At 40.7% G+C, this 20,324-nt stretch overlaps 1 protein-coding gene across 1 annotated transcript in view; it reads left to right on the top strand.

Annotated features, from left to right (window-relative positions):
• The window catches only part of ank1b (ankyrin 1, erythrocytic b), a gene marked incomplete at both ends in the record, with an annotated part of 76,393 nt that overhangs the window by 52,718 nt on the left and 3,351 nt on the right, over nucleotides 1-20,324 (top strand). Inside the window, 14 exons of the mRNA XM_083929458.1 lie at nucleotides 232-344; nucleotides 1,790-2,014; nucleotides 2,511-2,665; nucleotides 2,921-3,132; nucleotides 5,374-5,578; nucleotides 5,971-6,067; nucleotides 6,169-6,397; nucleotides 7,068-7,196; nucleotides 8,813-8,932; nucleotides 10,644-10,728; nucleotides 11,894-11,968; nucleotides 12,065-12,196; nucleotides 13,118-13,276; nucleotides 14,091-14,162. Coding sequence (XP_083785584.1) covers nucleotides 232-344; nucleotides 1,790-2,014; nucleotides 2,511-2,665; nucleotides 2,921-3,132; nucleotides 5,374-5,578; nucleotides 5,971-6,067; nucleotides 6,169-6,397; nucleotides 7,068-7,196; nucleotides 8,813-8,932; nucleotides 10,644-10,728; nucleotides 11,894-11,968; nucleotides 12,065-12,196; nucleotides 13,118-13,276; nucleotides 14,091-14,162 — 2,008 coding nt within the window. The remainder of the gene's footprint in view (nucleotides 1-231; nucleotides 345-1,789; nucleotides 2,015-2,510; nucleotides 2,666-2,920; nucleotides 3,133-5,373; nucleotides 5,579-5,970; nucleotides 6,068-6,168; nucleotides 6,398-7,067; nucleotides 7,197-8,812; nucleotides 8,933-10,643; nucleotides 10,729-11,893; nucleotides 11,969-12,064; nucleotides 12,197-13,117; nucleotides 13,277-14,090; nucleotides 14,163-20,324) is intronic.

Raw genomic sequence — 20,324 nt, 5'->3', positions numbered from 1 at the left:
CATCTTTTGGTTTCTGATTTGCTCTGTCTCTTCTATTTGATGTGTCTGCCCTTTTATTTCATTTCCTCTTTGCCTGTCTATTATTGTTTCTTTGCTCTCACTCTTTTCATTGTGCTTTTTTTATCGCATCCACTCCCTCCCTTTCTCTGTCTTAATCTTTTCAGTCATGGTTATTTAAATGGCTCTCAGTTATTCACTGCCCATCCTTTTTGCCTCCCTCTCTGACTTCAGCACACCCCCATCCCTCTGCCAAAGGAGTATGATGAAGACTCTCTTATCCCGAGTAGCCCGGCTACGGAGACTTCAGACAACGTCAGCCCTGTGGCCAGCCCTATTCACACTGGGTCAGCTAATAAGACATTCTGCTGCATGTTAATCCTCAATTTTTTTGTGCTAAATTATGTAATTGATTGATGCTGCTTGTCATAAAGAATGGATTTTGGCAGACTCAATGAGATTACCAGTATTGCAAATGGTTTTTAGAGTACAGAATGCTTGCAAGGGCAGTAGAGATGGAATAAAGGGGAAAATATGTGATCTGTCAAACAGTACCTTGGATTAAGAATTTAGTATGTGAGAGACAGGGGTCTCTTTTGGGCATTACGTTTACTCATTTGTAAAGGCGTTATTCACAAACAATACAACTGAGAATGCCGCACTTTTCAATATCATCCTTCGTCTTTTATGATCACAGATCATCGCCAGTGTCGTGACATCTACACATTAATGATGCCAAGACTGAACCACTGATACTCCACCCACTACCCCATCTCCTACAGTGCTGGCACATGTCTGTTTTAACTGACAGTTAATGTTTACACTTTGTTTATATTTGAATCCATATAACGTATGTAATTAAGGCATTTATGTTCATAGTGTTAAAGCAGAAGTCTGCCTCGTCATAATGTATGCACAGGACAATGAGTCAGCATTGAAACAGCAGAATGTAAGGTGAATGTGTTGGAAAAGATAAACTCATGAGACAAGAGTCACCCTGACACACAGACACAGACATCTAATGAGAGATCAAACAGCATGGGGCTCTTTTTAAAGTCTCTTTACGCCATTCATGCTGCACTTTAGTGGCCACTCCAGATGGCCTGTCTACTCCTGTCATATTGAGAAAGTCAAATGAAAAGAGCGCCCACATAGTGAATTGGTGCCTTTCTGAATCATTCAGAAACAGACAGAGACCAGATCAATTCCAAACGCTGACGAATAAACCACAAATGAATTATCCTTGTCCGTCTCATTCAGTGGAAGACTTTCCCTTAGGAAAACCCAGTATTGATTGTTACATTTTATATTCTTACCCAGAGTTACTGGCCTCATGAGTCCATCCTGATCTCACGAGCTCCATTATATTTTACTGGCAGATCAGTCTTGTAACATGCAACGGAGAAAATTTGGAGCGTTTGCCGAGTGAACGTCCAAGCATTGGTTTTGAGGCTCTTGGATCCTTCTGTTGGAATATGGACTGGGCACCTGAAATTGTGTCCTTTACTCTTAAATTCCTGTTACACAAACAGCAATTATCCTTTACCGACATAATGTTTACTTCTTGAGCTTTGCCTCAATACTCTGTTAGTACGTCATACGCTTTGTTCATCTGATTGGTTGATATTCCAAACGAGAGTTCCCAGAATGATATGCTGAGCAAATGCGAATCAATCAATCTGGCGGAGTCAGGTTACAGAGTTACTGCTCAATGGAAAAAAAAATAAGAAATAGCAAAAGTGATCATGTGAACCTTGTAATTTATTCAACCTCATCACTGTTTGACTCTCAGCTTCCTGGTGAGTTTCATGGTGGATGCTCGAGGAGGCTCCATGCGAGGCAGCAGACACCACGGCCTGCGAGTGATTATCCCACCTCGAACCTGCACAGCACCAACGCGCATTACCTGCCGTCTGGTCAAACCTCAGAAGCTGACCACACCTCCTCCGCTGGTGGAGGGGGAGGGGCTTGCGAGCCGTATCATATCCCTGGGGCCATCCAGTATGCAGTTCCTTGGGTGAGTCGACTTTGTGCTTGGCTTACTTGCTGTATTTTGCTAGCTTTAAGGCCTGTCATGTAAAAAATGACTAGTTCAGTTACCTGCCATTTGTATTTTCATTAAATTGTAATATTTATATGCTAGATATGCATTCCATCCGTCAACTCAAACACAAATTAGACTGAATGACTTGCACTGAATGTGTGTAAGATAATGACAATAATGTGCTAAATTTTGTGTCATTTGAAAATAAATTGCAAGCTGATGATTATGACGCCATCTGGTGACATTAAGGTACACAGACATTATGGTCTGTGTATCTCAGGGCAATACTGTAAAGTATGGTGTAATCCTAGAAACGATATTGGAGCAAAATAAATCGGGTTACAAAATCTCATTTTTTAATGTATTTATTTTTCAAACTAATTTGTGATGGTCCGTGGGTCGAGTAAAAAAGGCTTGAAACTTGTTTCAAAACCATACATTTTTATGCAGATTTCTGTCGCTTTCACAGACCAGTAATAGTGGAAATCCCTCACTTTGCCTCACTGGGCCGAGGGGACCGAGAGCTCGTGGTTCTCCGCAGCGAAAATGGTTCCGTCTGGAAGGAACATCGCAATCGCTATGGTGACGAAGTCCTGGAAACGATTCTGAATGGCATGGATGAAGGTCAGTGTGATGGTAATGAGTGATATCTTGCATGGTGACAGAAGAGTCTTACTCTTGATGTACGACCCTGGAGTTTCAGAACCGGGAGGGGACAGTTCGTTAATATAGGAATGTTGTCAAAGCAGCGACCCAGAAGTGCACCTTTCTCACTTGGACACGTGTAACTCGCATTCTAACATTTCCCCTCCTCTCTTTGTTGTTCCCTCTGTGTCTCTATTTTTCTTTGTCTTCCTCTTCACTCCTTCTTATGTAAAGACCTGGAGAGTCACGACGAGCTGGAGAAGAAGAGAATCCGTCGGATCATCTCCACCGACTTCCCCCTCTACTTTGCCGTGGTCTCCCGCGTTCAGCAGGAGAGCGATCTGATCGGTCCAGAGGGAGGCCGGCTGACCAGTAAACTGGTGCCCCACGTCGAGGCCATCTTCCCTGAAACGGCCGTCACCAAGAGAGTGAGACTGGGGCTGCAGGTAAGAAGAAAAGAGCTAAAATACAGTAGACAGGAGAGTGTTATGTGTGAGTAGGAATGATGAGGAGGAAAGGGAATTGCAAAAACCTGACAGATCCTGTACATGTTTCGTAAATGCTCGGGTGTTTGTTATTTTTGCTTCTACAACAGAGACATCTGGCGCTTTTTCAGGAATTACTGAGGACAGATGTTTGAATTACTAAACAGCTGACTCTCAGTCTGTGAGTCAGTGATCTGTGCCAATGTTTTACCTGTGGCACGTGCCGCATTCAGTCTCTCGGAGTCGAGATTTGACAGATTTTTTATACCCCGAAGTTGATGTTCTGTCTGTTTGACAAACGACAGGCCTTGAATATGTAAGAGTTGTGCTATCAGTCAGAGTCAATGTGTACGCTGTACTACAGACTGCAGACAGATGCTTTATTCTTTTGTTATTGTGAATCTTAACGTTAGAAGGAAGTTGTGTGAGTTGTCCCATGCTGTATTTTTTCATCCAGGGTTTTTTACATGTTTTTTTTCTTATTTACTGCAAATGGTGTACATGTTCTTTTTGCCTTAGATTTCTCATTGGTTTCTGTTTATTTCATTAAATTGTACATTTTTTTTACTTAATTCATTACAGAGAACACTAAATCAGCTACCTCAAAGATATGAAGAAAATATAAAAAATGTAAAGCTCTATGCCTTAGAAACTGGTCCCCAGTCATTTAAAATATTCATGGTTGTAGCAAATGGCTAAAATATTCAAAAACACTCCTATGGTGGTTTACGGTGTGAAATATAACCTCTACTTGTTAGATACAGGTGATTTCAGGTTTAAAGTCCCCCAAAACTCATCTTCAATTTTTAAATTCCATCTCCAGACACAGGTTAAAACTACTCTGCTATGATTAATATTCTGCGTAACATGGTTTTCCCCACATAGACAGTAAAATAAAAAAAACTGGAAGAAACTGGAGAAGGAGCTGGAAGCACATCTACTCTTTCTCCGTCATTAAGATTTTCTTCATCTGGCCTCGCGCTCGCACTCACACATGATCCTCTTTGGTAACCACATTCTACTAGCTTCTGCCGGAGGTTGACGAGTAGGCCCGAGGTGAAAGAGAAGCACGCAATCCGCCCATCAAGATGACTAAACACACTGGAAAGACTCAGCCGTATGCCCACATTAAAACATCAACAACAACAGCGACATTAAAAGTGAGACCCTCTCTTTTAATGACAGTGGTGACATAAAAAAAAAAACACTCGACAAACAATGATTCAAATGTTGCAAAAGTCAACTTTTTCCAACTGGGACAGCCAGTGACAAATGCAGAAATGCTGAAATCTCTCTTGTGGAATAACCAAAACTGTTCTAGATGACACTGACTGAGAAACACTGACTGAGAAAAACGGTTTTCAGGGCCTTTTAAAAATACTAAATGATGTAGTTTTACAATACATTACATCACCCCACATACAGTTGCCAAGAACTAGACTTTAGCAGTATCTCGGCCTGTCACACCATACTGCACCGTTTCTAAAATAGCATTTGTAACACGTGGTGTCTGTCCTGCCAGGAGCTTTTGGCAAATGCGTGGCTGCCTGTCATTCATCCAGACCTCCACAGACCCGCATATGGGAACTTGGCAAACACTCTGACACTGACTGTCTCTATTCACCCGACACCTCCGCTTGGTTTTGTTTTTCATGACAGAGAGATTACAGCGGATTCCGGGTTCTACCTTTCCGTTTTTTTGGGCACTTAAGCATACGTTGTTTACATTGTCTGTGAAAGCACTGATTTGACACGGTGCTGATGTTATTCAGGGTAAATTGCATGGGTCTGAGTTTTGCTTTGCCTTATGCTGCTCTGTTTATGTTTTCCTTTTATCCAGCCATTCATCACTCTTCAGTTGCCTGATTTAAATTGTGAGCCACACTGACCGAGCTGATGCACTGATCTGAGTTGGGTCAGGTGTGAAATATGAATTGAGTTGCATGTGTGAGTATGGCTGTGAGTTTGACATCTCAGTCTATTGCACACATTTTTTTTGTTCTGTTTTCTTTTTGTACCCTGCCCTTATTTCTATTCCCTGCTTATTTAATATCCTTTTGGATCACCTATACTTACTGCAGCTTTAATGTTGTGTCTGTGCTTGTTCATGCACCCATCCTTCTTCAACTCCATATCCTTTAAACTGTCTTTTTTTGCAAACTCCTTTTTAATAAGCTTTCCCCCCCACTACTTCCACTTCAGGCGCAGCCAATCCCCGATGAGCTGCTGACTCGGCAGCTTGGTAACCAGGCGACCTTCAGCCCAGTGGTTACCATCGAACCACGCCGACGCAAATTTCACCGCCCAATCGGGTTGCGCATCCCGTTGCCACCATCCTGGCGGGAGAGTCCTCGGGACGCTGGGGAGGGTGACACCACCAGCTTGCGCCTTCTCTGCAGTGTCATTGGTAGGAACGGGACTTAGTTAATAAAAAAGACAAGAAATTTGCCAACGTTCCCTGAAAAGCATGGGTGTCAAACTGATCCAGTAAAGTGCCGTGTGGCTGCAGGTTCTCATTCCAACCATCAAAAACACACCTGGCCCGACTGTGTGAAGACAGTTCAGGTGATTGAGTAAGTCGAGTCAGGTGTGTTCTTGCTTGGTTGGAATGAAAACCTGCAGCCACACGGCCCTTTACTGGATCAGTTTGACACCCATGCTGTAAAGTAATTACTTTTCGTATCATTTTGAATTGTCTGGGTATACTCGTAATATAAAATGTGCATGAAAAGGGTGAATGTAGGCATCTTTTACCTTGAATATCAGGGCATGAATGACACAGTAGTTGTTGTGACTCAGGTGGCACAGCACCAGCTCAGTGGGAGGACATCACCGGGACAACCAAGCTAATGTACGCCCACAACTGTGCCAACTTTACCACCAATGTTTCCGCAAGGTGAGCACCTCAGCAGGAGGAAATCAAGATGAATGCATTAGTAGTCAGCTTTCCTTCCCTGTCTCGCACACTTCTTATTTCTCTTCTCCTACCACATCCAGATTCTGGCTGGCAGACTGTCCACGCACGGCAGAGGCAGTGACCTTTGCCAATTTGCTGTACCGCGAGCTGATGTCTGTCCCATATATGGCCAAGTTTGTTATTTTTGCTAAGATGAATGAAGCACGGGAGGGACGCTTGCGTTGTTACTGCATGACAGATGACAAGATGGACAAAACACTGGAGCTGCATGAAAACTTCACAGAAGTGGCCCGCAGTCGAGACATAGAGGTCAGCACAGTGGCAAAGGAAAATGTTGCCACGGTTACTAAAAGGGAGAGGTGTAGCGATTATGGAAGCCTGAAAGTAATTCAAAGACAGTGCAAATCAATTTTACAATTATAACATGACAAAGAATAGATATATATATATATGTATGCACTTTTTATGCAATTGTGTCTTTTTCTAATGCAGATGCTTATTAGTCAATGATCTCTCAGTTCATTTGTGATTTCCTGGGGGTGTTTTCAACAGTGCAGACCAAAATGTCTCTGCACGCAATTAGATAGACCTACAACCAATCAGAGCAAACAGATGTGTCCTACAACCAATAAGAGCATTGAAACGACATAGCCCTTTAAGTTGAAGCTGTGCTCTGTCTTTTTTGAAGCAGGAAATTATGGCGGCCGGGTCACAAACTTTCACAAAGCGATGTCTAAACAGCAGTAGCTCACCTAGTAGAACAGGTGCGCACTTTGCTGCACATCATCCCCCCTCTCTCTCTCCCCCATTACCTCTCAATCCTTAGCTTTACAAAAAAAAATAAAGACCTAAAAATGGCAAATAGAGTGTTTTCTGCAGTACAGAGAAGTAGGCGATGGTGTCTTATGATACGGATCCACACTGACTGCTGATACGATTTATCTAGTCACTTCTAACATTTTGTGAAACTTTTCCACAGCTGATGGAGGGCATGCCGCTTCACCTGGAGTGTTCTGGGAACCTCGTGCCCATCAGGAAGGCCACCCAGCAGCCTCGCAGCTTCAGCTTCCAGGCCTTCAGAGATAACAGGCTGCCTGTCTCTGTCAAGGTCTGTCTCCATCTCACTGCCCGTATGCCTGCTTTTCTATCACTCGCTACGTATTCATGCAGTACTGTGGTCTGATTTCTTCAGTTATTGGATTCAGTGTGTCAAGGATCCCCTCGCCAGTTAGTCAGTTTCCCGTCCTGAGCACCCACATGCTGATCACTCCACAACCTGTTCGTACAGTGGGTTTTGTGTGCTTTTCACTGTCATTTCTATCAGGCAATCTCACCATTAGCATGAATAGGTTAAGATAACAGTACAGTGCTGTGTACTCTTTGCACTTATTTTGATCATCACAACAAGAAATTAAAATACACCTATACAACAGTGCAGTTAGAATAGGGACATAATAACAATTTAACTGAAGCATTAAAATTATGAAGGTACCAATAAACATTATTATTGTCATCATGAGCATTGACATATTGATAAATCATGATCTGTGTGTCTCTGCTAAGTTAAACATGGTCCAAATGTGTCCCTGATTTTTCTGGTTCTTTTTCTTTTATAATTGAATGTATAAGATAAAATAAAACTTCTTTATTTGTCCCACAGTGGGGAAAGTTTCAGTGCTAAAGCAGCAAAGAGGATACTAATGCAGATAACAACAGCGGGAAACGCAAGATATAATAAATGTGTATCAATAAAAGCGACAGTAAAAATGATTGATGTTGTTTAAACTCCCTCTCTTGCACAGGTAACTTGTCTGATTTGACACTGTGTGCTTTTTTCATGTCTTTCATTTGTTTTTTTATATCCATGTAATGTGTTATGTTTGCATTGGTTGCATTGTTTGTTTTCAGTTGATAGTCCATTTATTTATTAGTGTCTTCCTGTCTATGTGTGTCTGTCAGTGTGACACACACTACTGTGCAGTATCAGCTAGTTGACTACTTTGATAAATATCTCTTCATAGTGGTGTAGCCAAGCAACAAACAACTTACCTACCTACCTGTCGACTCTCTTGGGTAATTGTTTGCATGTCCTGTGTGACTCCCTCACTTTCTTTGCCTGCCTTCCTATCTTGCGGCCTTGCCTGTCTGTACGTGTCTGTCTCACTGTCTCTCTTTCTCTCTCTCATGGTCACTCTGTTACTGTCTGGTCTGACAGACGTCCAGGTAAAATGTGCAGGTAAATCTCTCCCTCTCGCCTGCCTGTGGACTGCTTCCATCCCTGTTTCCCCCTGCTTCTCGTCCCATGTAACTGCGCCACATGCTCAAGACATTGTGGAGGGATCTAATACCCGTTTTGATCTGTGTTTCTTCCTCCTCCTCTTCCCTCTGTCTTTTCTCATGTGTCCTGCCTCTTACCCTGTCTCTCTATTTCACTTCCTTCCTCACTCCATCTCTCTTTGCTTACTTGCTTTTGTTCATACTTCTCGCTTCCATTCCTCTATCTGGCTCTGTCTGTTTCCTTCATGTTTCTCTCCATCTTTCCCTTCTTATCTCTTTATGACACTTCCATCCTTCCTCTGTCTCTCTTTGCTTACTCCTTTTGTTTATTCTTCTTCTCTTCCATTCCTCGGTCTGGTTTCATCACTATCCTTCATTTTCTCTCTCCATCTTCTCCTTCTTCTCTCTTTTTTTCTCTTCTTTCTACCCATCATTTCTCTATGTTAGGTCAGAGATAGTAACAAGGAAGCTGCTGGGTTTTTGTCCTTTCTGCGAAAGTGCACCAAGTATGAGGACACGCAGCACGTACTGTGTAACCTAAACATAACCATGCCACCCTGTGTCAAGGTAAGAACTTACTTGCAAACACCTTACTGCAAGCACCCATGCACAAACTTTTGTTCTTGAATTTCCCTAGACGTCCATCTGATGAGACGGAGGTTGGGACATTCTCTGATTAGCTCTTATGTCTTACTTACTAAAACTCCTTTCACTCATGCACTGCAAACCTAAAATAATCTAGACATTACCCGGATCAGTTGGATCATACATGAGATCGTACAGACTTTCTTGCGATAACAGAAGATCCCACGAGAGTCGCTGGTTTACGTCACAAGAAAAGCCATCTGGTCAGGCTCCAAGTAATGTGCTTGTTTTCCGAGCCAAGGTGTACCGGCCAGTCAGCGCCCTGTGAGGATCTACCAGCAGTTGAGGGGGGAGGGGGGAGCAGGGGATGATGACACAAGAGGCGACAGCTCGTTCGAAACAACAGAGGCGGCTCCTAAAGAGGTTAGCTTACATGCTACAATAGCATCAGTTGTATCAGAACTGGAGAGTTTTTCTTCACTGAGAGAAGACAACAGCACTTAAGACTTTTCACAATGGAAAAGATGTTTTCATTCTCCTCCTGATTGACTTCGGCAAGAGGTCAATAGATACATGGTTCATCCAATCACTTACGTGAAGAAGAAGGGTGATTTACACAAAGACAGCGACGAAAATGTCTATCTGAAAAGACAACGAGATTTAGGAACTTCTGTCGGTAAGGCACGACGGAGAAATCGTCAAATTGAAGGACAGCAAGAGATCTAGTTGTTTATGAGCAAATAACTAACCCGCTACATCGCAGCAGTGTAATCCACGTCATGTCCTGCCTTCTGCACGCTTTACCCAGGCACCACGAGTCGCCTAAACCAAACAGAGTAAATAAGAAAGAATAACAAATAAGTAATGAAACAGTATGTTTATTTTGCATGTCCATGTGGCCATGAAAGAACAACAGTATATTATGTTTTGGAGAATTGCCTGTGAGAGCTGTGTGGAGACAATCCCAACCGCCGCTTTTCAGTTTTTTGAGAACTCATTTAACACCTCCCTTGTTATTGGGGTGGTTCACCTACATGTAAATGTAGATTGACTATTTTTGAATTTACAATTAATTAAGTTTAGTTCCCAAGGATATATTAGATTGTTAGACTGACAGAGTGCTTAAAAGGCCAAGGTTTCACCTGTATACTCTGCTGTGCATTGAACCTGAATTATTGTCACCACAGGGCATTCTTTTTGAAAATGACCACAGTGACCCAAAAGATGAAAGTCCTATCTAGTGATTCATGTATCACATGCTCATATTCACGTAACTGTTCATTGTATCCCCAAAGCATCCCCAAAGCATGCTTTGGTAATAACGATGACCTGGACAAATGAGAACATTCACAGGCTGTTCATTGTATCCGCAGTCCACCAAGGTTTTTTTTATAGTACTATAAGGCCCCAGGCCAAACAACGGCCATTAAAAAGGTTAAGAAGTACTACATTGGGGAGGCCGGTGGCACAGTTGTTAGATCAGTCACCCCATGTAAAGAGTCTGAAGGTCCTCGAGGCAGCGGCCCCGGGTTCGACTCTGACCTGTGGCCCTTTGCTGCATGTCTCCCCCTCTCTCTCTCATTTCCTGTCTGTCCTACATAATAAAAAGCTGGAAAATAGCCAAAACAAATCTTAATAAATAAATAAATACTACATTGATGACAATAATGTTTTTTTTCTTTTTATTTATTAGGTTGTTGGAAGTGAGGAGCGCAGGCGAACCTTAACCCCCCTCGCCCTGAGGGAACGCTACAGTGCACTGAATGAGCCTGGTGTGGGTGAGTCCTTCACTGCCTGACCTTCAGCCCTCTCCTGATTTATACACCGTGGAGACGGGCACTGAATGTTGCACAGCCCCTTTACCCACAACCCTTTGCTTCCCACTTTTGCCCCTCTCTATTTTCCCCTAAATGTCTCGCGTGCACGCATGGCACAAATGCCGAGCCTTGGATGCAATGCACTGCTCTACAGTATGCCCCAGAGTTCTTTGCAGTGCAGTTAGAGGATATTATATTGAATGTGCGATCAACAGGATGAGCAGCGATCTCCAACGTGACCTAAAATGGCACCATGGCACCTGGCAAATTGGCCTTTCTTGTGTTGAGTGCGGAGTGCCCTGGTAGCTATGACAACAGATGAATGACTTCTGTGATTGGTTTGCATGGCGCTAGTGTCTCCACTGCGATTTCCAATGGCATGGCAGCAGATACTGTTAGCATTAGCACTGTAGCTTAGCACCGGGAATGGGCAGGACCTCGCAGTGGAGCTAGACAGAGGAGCCCTCATATTGATTGGCCTGTGGTAAATGAACAGAGTCAAGATGGCCGTTCTGGTTGGTTTAAATGCTGCTGATGGAGGGTGGTGGGTTGAAGAGAAAGGCCTTTTCTGTCTATCACACAGCGCTGCTACATTGCACCTCAGTCCCTCTGTTATGGTAACTGAATGCTACTTTGATTGGTGGGACTAGCACCTGAATGAACCCCAAATTCTAACCTCCCCTTGCCCATATGGTGTGCTAACCCTGAAGATTATTTGGGCAAAACCCAAAGTTGTGGGTATTGCATATTTCCTTCAACAGAACAATGCTTTTTGTCAAGGTAAGTATTGCTATTAACAATTTTAATAGCAACTCAAGTCAATGTCAAGTCTTTAAGGGCTGTATTGAAACCAAAAAGTCTTTAAATCTGTCTGCACTATTTGAGTATTTTGTCAATAACACACTTTTGGATGGTCCAAAGTTGATATTATCTGTCCACTAAGTCCCAAAGTATAGTCACTTGAATATCAGCTGGACTGTCCAAATAAAAGTGTGACTTAAACACAATGTATTTACTTATTTTAAGAGGGGTACAATCTTCTAAGTTCAGTTAATGTACACTTTTTTGTCTTTGACACTGGCATGACAGCTATTTTTCTAATGTGGCTGTCTTTTTCTCATTTTAGCCACTGTGAATGCTATGGAAAGAACTGAGATCAAGATTAACATCATATCTGAACAGCTGGGTTTGAGCTGGGCAGGTAAGTCATAGACAAAAATCCAACGAGCTGTGTATCTACTGCATCCGTCTGTTTTTCTACATATCTTTTTTATGTACTTGACTGTCCACTTGTTAGAGTTGGCCCGTGAGCTTCAATTTAGTGTGGATGACATCAATAGGATCCGTGTGGAGAATCCCAACTCCCTGCTAGACCAAAGTTCTGCCCTGCTCAGCCTATGGGCCACCAGAGAAGGCAAAAGAGCCAAGAGTAAGTCCGACACTACTGCGTATCCCTCAGAAACTAGCTAATAATAGCTAATGTTTCAATTCATTTATCAGTACATACAAACTGCTGTAAGTCATAGATGTTAATTGCTGCTGGGTTGTTTTTATAGGAATCACATCACAGGGCCCACTGGAGAATTTCTCTTTTGACTATTTAATCGTCACATTAATATGACGGCTAATAAGGCCAAGTATGAAAAAAAAACTAAAAAATATGGACCTGAGGGAGGAGATTTATTTTGTGAAAAAAGTCGCAGATTTATGAGATTTAAGTGGCAAATTTAAGAGAAAAAGTTAGCATATTTATGAGATTCAAAGTTGGAAAAATAATATTTTTCACTATTGTCAGTCACTTCACTATAAGCATAAATCGCTCATCAAAAATAATAGTCCCATTAAAGTTTCCTTGTACTTATAACATCACAATGCAGTCTCTCAACCACTGCCGCATTAAACATGATGTCATCTGACCTTTTTCAGAGTTTGCTACAGATATAATAGCCTACACAGCAACAGTTCAACAGTGTAAAACAAAACACTGGAGGTATATATCAAAACACTATCTTCCGAGTTTGAATCTCATAAATCTGCAACTTTTTTCTCATAGATTTTCTACTCTGAATCTCATAAATCTGTGACTTTATTTTCTCGTAGATTTGCCATTTTGATCTCATAAATCTTCAACTTTTTCTCATAATATAACGCCCCTCACCGGGTCTGTATTACTATTTTTTTCATACTTGGCCCTAATACGCCGTCGTAGTTTAAATCTATTCTACTTACTATACTCTGGCTGTCTACAAGAATGATGCTCTCTGACTTCTGATCTTTCTTGACTTCCCTGTCCTAATGCACATTCCCTCTCTTTATGTCTCCCACCCCTCTCTGCACGTTTCCCTTTCAGTGGAGAGCCTGTACACTGCTCTGAAAAACATCGATCGAGCCGACATCGTAACATCTCTGGAGGGTCAGGCTCCACAGCAAGCGCCTGGTTCTTTAGAGGAGGGTGCCTGTCGACTCAGCGACCGCGACTCGACCCTGCTGTCCCCCAGTGTCCTCAATGGTAAGACACGCAAACACATCACACATGACATGAACCATTCAAATCAGCATCCTGATCAATAAAGAGAACATGAATCTTGTATTTAGTCTTTAAATATTCTCATTTGTATAATACATTTATACATTTTAAATAAATACATTTAAGTCTAGCAAGACAAAATGTATTTAGTCTTAACACCTTTTTTTAAAAGTGAACAAAACAATCTATCACCAAGGTTAGATCATTTCACTATTTTTTCTAGCAGTCCATTTGTTTAAGAATGAATAGTATTCCCCATTCAAGATATGTAAGACAGATGGCAAAAGTCTTTAATGAAATACATATGGAATGAATGAATACATAAGCTTGTTTGATTCTACCATGATAATCTGTAATGAACAGAAATGGAAAGTTTAATATAATTTCCTGCTTAAGCAGAATTTGGAAGGAAAGTTAACTAGATGCTAAGTATTTTTGTACCTGGTAATATTTGCAGATATATTCATAAGGAATGAGAATTCAGTGGTTCGAAAATAAAAATTAAAAAAAGAATATCAAAGAAAAAAACAAATAACTTCTCCATGCTGATTAAAAATCACTGTGATTCTGCTCATGTTTCATAAATATGCCGCCAGGATTTATTTACTCACATAAATGAATAAAGGTATTGGTCACAACAGCTGGTGTAGTCAGCTCTACTGAAAATCTGAGACAAAATTCCGTCAGCTCAATAAGGTGAGCTGTTGTTCTCATTTACTTTCCACCTCTGAAAACTTCCCTGCTTCCCCTCAGTCTGGGTAACAGCCATTTCACCTTGTTTCTGTTGCTCCACAAGAGGTCACGGACACAAGGCCACCGCGCCTAGTGCACAAGCCACGAGTTATTAGACCCCCGTTTTTCAGAAGGGGTAAGTTGAAGGGAAACTCGGGCTGCATGGTGGTTTGCTGCTCATGACATGATGATGATGATGATGATGATGAATCTCAGATGATGTTTTTGAGGTCTGAGGAATGGTGTCATTCTCCCACCTTGAACCCGGCCTTTTGCAGCATGCACTAACACCGCCTCTGTGCATTCCTCACTGGGGCACGAGTCATTTATTTTCCTCATGACACCTCATACTTGAGCCCTGAACATGACGGTTCTTATTCTTCTTTCTCAATATGAGAAACGAGGGAACACTCCTTATTGCTATTACTGACAGGATTTTACACTTTGGGTAATTTCTGATTTACACCTTAGGATGTTTGACATTGTTTAGATTACATGTGCGTATGTGTGTCTGAGTGAGTGTGTGCACACATACATTTGTGTGTGTGTGTGTGCATACACGTGTGTCTGGGATGGATACACTACTCAAAAGTGGCACTAGTACACAGATGATAGTGTGCTCTGGGCCTTCATACCGTGTTTCTATCCCTCCCTCTTTCTTTTTTTTCTCTTTCTTTCCCTGAGAACAAGACATAATTTCACTTCAGACTACACTTGATTGACAGCAGACATTGTAATATTCTAGCAGTCTCAAAAATTGTGTCTCTTGCTCCGGACAATCTCTCTCCGTCCTAATTTCAGTCTGTCTCTGAACCTATGACATGTCATATCTGCTGCCAAGCCGCCCTGCTCCTCCTCCTCCTCCTCCTCCCCTCTCCTGCTCTTCTTCCTCACAGCTCTTCCTGTCCGACCTCTGACCTCATATGACCTCATGTTGACCTCTGGGCCTCCTCCTTCTCTTGTCATCTTATTTCCCCGCGCTCCTCCCTCGTTCAGTCGAGCGGGGACCCTCTCCTCCTCTCTCAATCCAGCTCTGTGTGTACTACAGTTTGTGCATGTGCATGCTGCATGTTTTGCTGTTACGGTATCTGTTTATGTGTGTGTGTGTGTGTGTGTGTGTGTGTGTGTGTGTGTGTGTGTGTGTGTGTGTGTGTGTGTGTGTGTGTGTGTGTGTGTGTGTGTGTGTGTGTGTGTGTGTGTGTGTGTGTGTGTGTGTGTGTGTGTGTGTGTGTGTGTGTGTGTGTGTGTGTGTGTGTGTGTGTGTGTGTGTGTGTGTGTGTGTGTGTGTGTGTGTGTGTGTGTGTGTGTGTGTGTTTCAGACCTGGGCTTTAGTAGTAGATGAATTTGTTAGTATTCAAAGAAAGGCAAGAAAATCCCTTTTAGTTTCGTTCAGCTTGCAAGGATTTCATGTGTATAAATATTCGGTCTTGTTTCTACACAAGAAGTGGCTTGCGTAAAGTAGGCTCAGTTTAATACTTTAGGTGTAAATAAATATATATAAATACATATTTTACCCAGGTCTACACCAGTGGATTTTTGTCTGTACAGTGACTGGGACTTGTGAGTGAGGAGTTTCCTAAACAAAATGAAGTTTGCTGTTTTTTGATTGACATCTTTATGTGCATGGCATGCTTTCAAAGTATGACGTTTTCTTCACAGTGTAAAATGTTTTATCCGTTCAATGGGTGTATTTCAGTCTTCTTTTTAATGCTATATTAACAAACAAATGTTTCTTTTTTCATTAACTGTAAAATAAATGGTGTGTTTATTGCTACGCTGTAATTCATGATCAGCTGTGTAGGACATAACGTTCAATGTACAATGTTGCTGTGACATTTCAAGTCTTTCATTCATGGGCAAAACTACTAACTGTTAATTATTCTCAGGACATAAATATGTGAAAGGCAGTCATACATGCATACACTCACAGATACCAATAATGTGTAGTTAGATGATGTTGCTACAGCTCTATCTATTGGCCAAATGGCAGCAGATTTAGCATGGGCACTCAGACAGCATATTTACACAGTATCACCAAATGTGGTTGCAATAATACAGAATGTTCAGGAGATATTATATGTTTTGTAATATAAGCCCTGCCACAGCATTTGAGCTCAAGTTGAGGGCCAGCTAAAGCAAAAATGCATGAAACAGGTAAAATCTGAAAAGGTATTTTTTTTCCGGCTTGGTCAAGAGATGTTCTGTACCAAACTTGATAATCATTACTCAAAACTTGTAGTAGGAATTGTGAAAAAGACAGATTTTGACAGAATTTAAAATGGCAAAAAAATTGATTTAGACACAATTGGACGTGGCTTATATGAATGGAGTTGTATGAATCCACAGAATCCAGGAGAAGAACGTACGGTTCAAAAGTTACAGGGCAAAACAATTTGTTGTTATAGCTCCACCATCTGGCCAAAGTCAAAGGTTGACTTTAAATGATTGATTGAAATTGAAATGATTGATAGATGATTTTATTTTATTTTCATAAACTGTGTTTTGCCCAAGTCTGATGACAGTCTCACTGTTAACATTGTCAGAACGTTATCTGCCAGCAGGGATATTGCTGTGAGGTGTGTTTGTGTATTGGTTTAGGTGTGTGTGATTATTTCTGTACATTTGAGTCTTACATTTGAGCTGCTAAAAGTGTCCTCATCTGTATGTTAATATGAGTGCAGAATGTGTGTTTGTGTGTGTGTACAGTGGTGAAACAAGTAGAGTGCTGTGCCGTGTGTTGTCTTTGTTTTTTTTGTTTTTTTGTGCCATGACAATCTCTGTGGAGTTCATTTGTGCTTCACTACACCCTGTGCTTTTGACACCTGTAAGTGTGCGTTTGTGTTCAAATAGCAGGAGTGAAGGGAAAGGCTAAACCAGATTCATCTAACTCATTCTAACTCATTCTAATTCTGACTCATACCTCCCCGTTCACCTCATTCTGACGCCACATCTCATTGTCCTGGCCCTGTACCATCCCAGAAAGACACACATGCGTACTCACATTTAAGTGGATGTGTGTAGATGGTAACCCAAGATTTGCGAAAGTCTTGCAAGATGGTTGCAGTTAGAGGGTCGAGGTTAGGCATCGACCTCAAATGGTTAAGGTTAGGCACTAACCTTGAACAGTTAAGGTTACATAGTTATGTTTAGATGGTTAAGGTTAGGCACTAACCTTGAACAGTTAAGGTTACATAGTTATGTTTAGATGGTTAAGGTTAGGCACTGACCTTGACCAGTCAAGGTGACATAGTTATGTTTAGATGGTTACGGTTAGGCATTGACCTTGAACAGTTAAGGTGACATAGTTATGTTTAGATGGTTAAGGTTAGGCATTGACCTTGAACAGTTAAGGTTACATAGTTATGTTTAGATGGTTATGGTTAGGCATTGACCTTGAACAGTTAAGGTTACATAGTTATGTTTAGATGGTTAAGGTTAGGCACTGACCTTGAACAGTTAAGGTGACATAGTTATGTTTAGATGGTTACGGTTAGGCATTGACCTTGAACAGTTAAGCTGACATAGTTATGTTTAGATGGTTACGGTTAGGCATTGACCTTGAACAGTTAAGCTGACATAGTTATGTTTAGATGGTTAAGGTTAGACACTAACCTTGAACAGTTAAGGTTACATAGTTATGTTTAGATGGTTAAGGTTAGGCATTGACCTTGAACAGTTAAGGTTACATAGTTATGTTTAGATGGTTAAGGTTAGGCATTGACCTTGAACAGTTAAGGTGACATAGTTATGTTTAGATGGTTAAGGTTAGGCACTGACCTTGAACAGTTAAGGTGACATAGTTATGTTTAGATGGTTAAGGTTAGGCATTGACCTTGAACAGTTAAGCTTACATAGTTATGTTTAGATGGTTAAGGTTAGGCATTGACCTTGAACAGTTAAGGTTACATAGTTATGTTTAGATGGTTATGGTTAGGCACTAACCTTGAACAGTTAAGGTTACATAGTGATGTTTAGATGGTTAAGGTTAGGCATTGACCTTGAACAGTTAAGGTTACATAGTTATGTTTAGATGGTTAAGGTCAGGCATTGACCTTGAATAGTTCAAGGTAGGTAGTTATGATTAGGCATCGATCTTGAATGGTTATGGTTAGATAGTTAAGGTTAGATGGTTGAGGTTAGGCATCAATCTTGAATGGTTAAGGTTAGTATAGGTCATAAGGAAGCGAGTCTCGCAAGATTTTTCGCATATCCGGAGTTACCATCTAGACAAGCCCATTTTACTCCATTAGTGCAAATTCTCTGAGAGACAATTGCTTTCACAGTAAAGAGGTATTTCACCCATTAATACCTACTTTTTTTGCAGGCCAGAGTTGTAATGGATTTCATAATGGATTTAATTAATCGTGTTGACTTGACTTTGACATGCTGAGAGATTTCAATTGTGGTCAAACTTATGCATTGATAAATTTGACCTGGAAGCATTTAAAATCTGAGACTAGATAATTCACATATTAGCAGGTCAGGTAAGGCAGACTTTGCATATTGTTTTACTTTGTCATCTTCTTTATATAGATGGACCTTAATGACTTGATGGATATTTTTGCTATTGTTTTTTTCAGCAAAAATCACATGAAAAATAGAGAAGAAAAACCCTTTTTATGCTCAATTATCTGCTTAATCATGGACACTAACTAAGCAATGATGGTTCTTACCTTCTGTTTCTACAGTTGTACATTATCACACTCGATACACTCAATGCACTGATACTGTAGATGTCATTTTACAAAAGTCATAATTTCTTAGTGAACGTTCTGTGTGATTATATTTTTAAGCCTAGTCATATTCCTTCACACTGAACATACAAAAATAACGTTTTTAAGAAAAATTGCTTTAGTCAATGTACTGCCTAAATGTGACATTGCCAATGCAATTAACATGAGCTTTAATTATTTAATTACTACACAAATAACCACTTTGTTTGCCTTTTCTCTGTCTGGGCCTGGTTAGGTAAGGACAATCCATACATTAAGGATATTATACCTTGGGTTTCTCCTTGAAAGCCCCATCTACCAACCCCACTACTTTAAAGCCTCTACTTAACTTTCAGGTGTTTGTGGTTTTAACCTGTCAGCTTATACAAGTTGAAAATGAATGAAAATGTAGCATTCCAAAGTGGATTAGCGCTCCAAAGCACAAAAGTGTAAACTTATCCTAACAGTGACTTTGGGTGAAGTACTCCTTTACTGTTCAAGTTCCCCTTATTTCATTCATCTGAACTCATTGTTGCAACAATTTATCAAAAACATTTTACTAAGGGATCAGATAACCCAAACTGGTCACATGTACAAAACTGTGAGAGTATGATTGTCTTCAAGTATAATGAAAAAAAAACACACACATACACACACACACACAGATTATAAGCTTTACTCACATAGCATTTCCAAAGTTAAATACTGAATGTGTTTCAATAATGTTTTTAAACTTAGATAATAGAATTAAAAATGCCACTTAATCAAATTATTTAAAGCAAAAACAAGACGAAAGAATTGCTTCTGGAAAATGATCAAAATCCATATCAATAGACTGAACCTAAATAACATTTTAAATCAGATATCAAACCTGTTGTTATACTGTATGTACTATAAATCAAAATATAAAAATAACTTTTGATATGACTGTGAATCACCTCATCATATTAGAAAAAAACACATATTTGTTTTGCTGGAATTTATATTATAAAGAATAATAGAAAAATGATCACTGAATAGAAAGTGTGTTTGTGTATGTGACAGTGTGTTTGTGTATGTGATAGTGTGTTTGTGTGTCCAATTTACTAGACTGACATATTTCAAGTGGACTCAAAAATGATTGTCCAACACCAAAAAGTGTGGGTAAAAGTATTTGGTTTACAATCAATTAAGTCCTCTTGAATGTAAAGAGGCTCAGCAGAATAAGATAAAATAATACATGCTGCAACCAGGTACGTTTTGAATAAAAGTTGCAATACTATAAATTGCCTTCATTAACTGTCAAAATCAATTCTAATTCGAAAACGCTGTAAACATAACAGGTTTGTCTAATGTGTGTGTACATTACGGATAGTGTGTGTGTGTGTGTGTGTGTGTGTGTGTGTGTGTGTGTGTGTGTGTGTGTGTGTGTGTGTGTGTGTGTGTGTGTGTGTGTGTGTGTGTGTGTGTGTGTGTGTGTGTGTGTGTGTGTGTGTGTGTGTGTGTGTGTGTGTGTGTGTGTGTACACAGTGACCTTTATTTATTTGGATGCCTGGGATGCAGACACATGAATGCATGACTGATAATGCAAGAGCAACGGCAACTTG

The sequence above is a fragment of the Echiichthys vipera genome (genome assembly GCF_963691815.1).
Source record: "Echiichthys vipera genome assembly, chromosome: 16".
NCBI lineage: Eukaryota > Metazoa > Chordata > Actinopteri > Perciformes > Trachinidae > Echiichthys > Echiichthys vipera.
The sequence above is the reverse complement of the archived record's forward strand: the minus strand, read 5'-3'. Positions and strand labels throughout refer to the sequence as shown.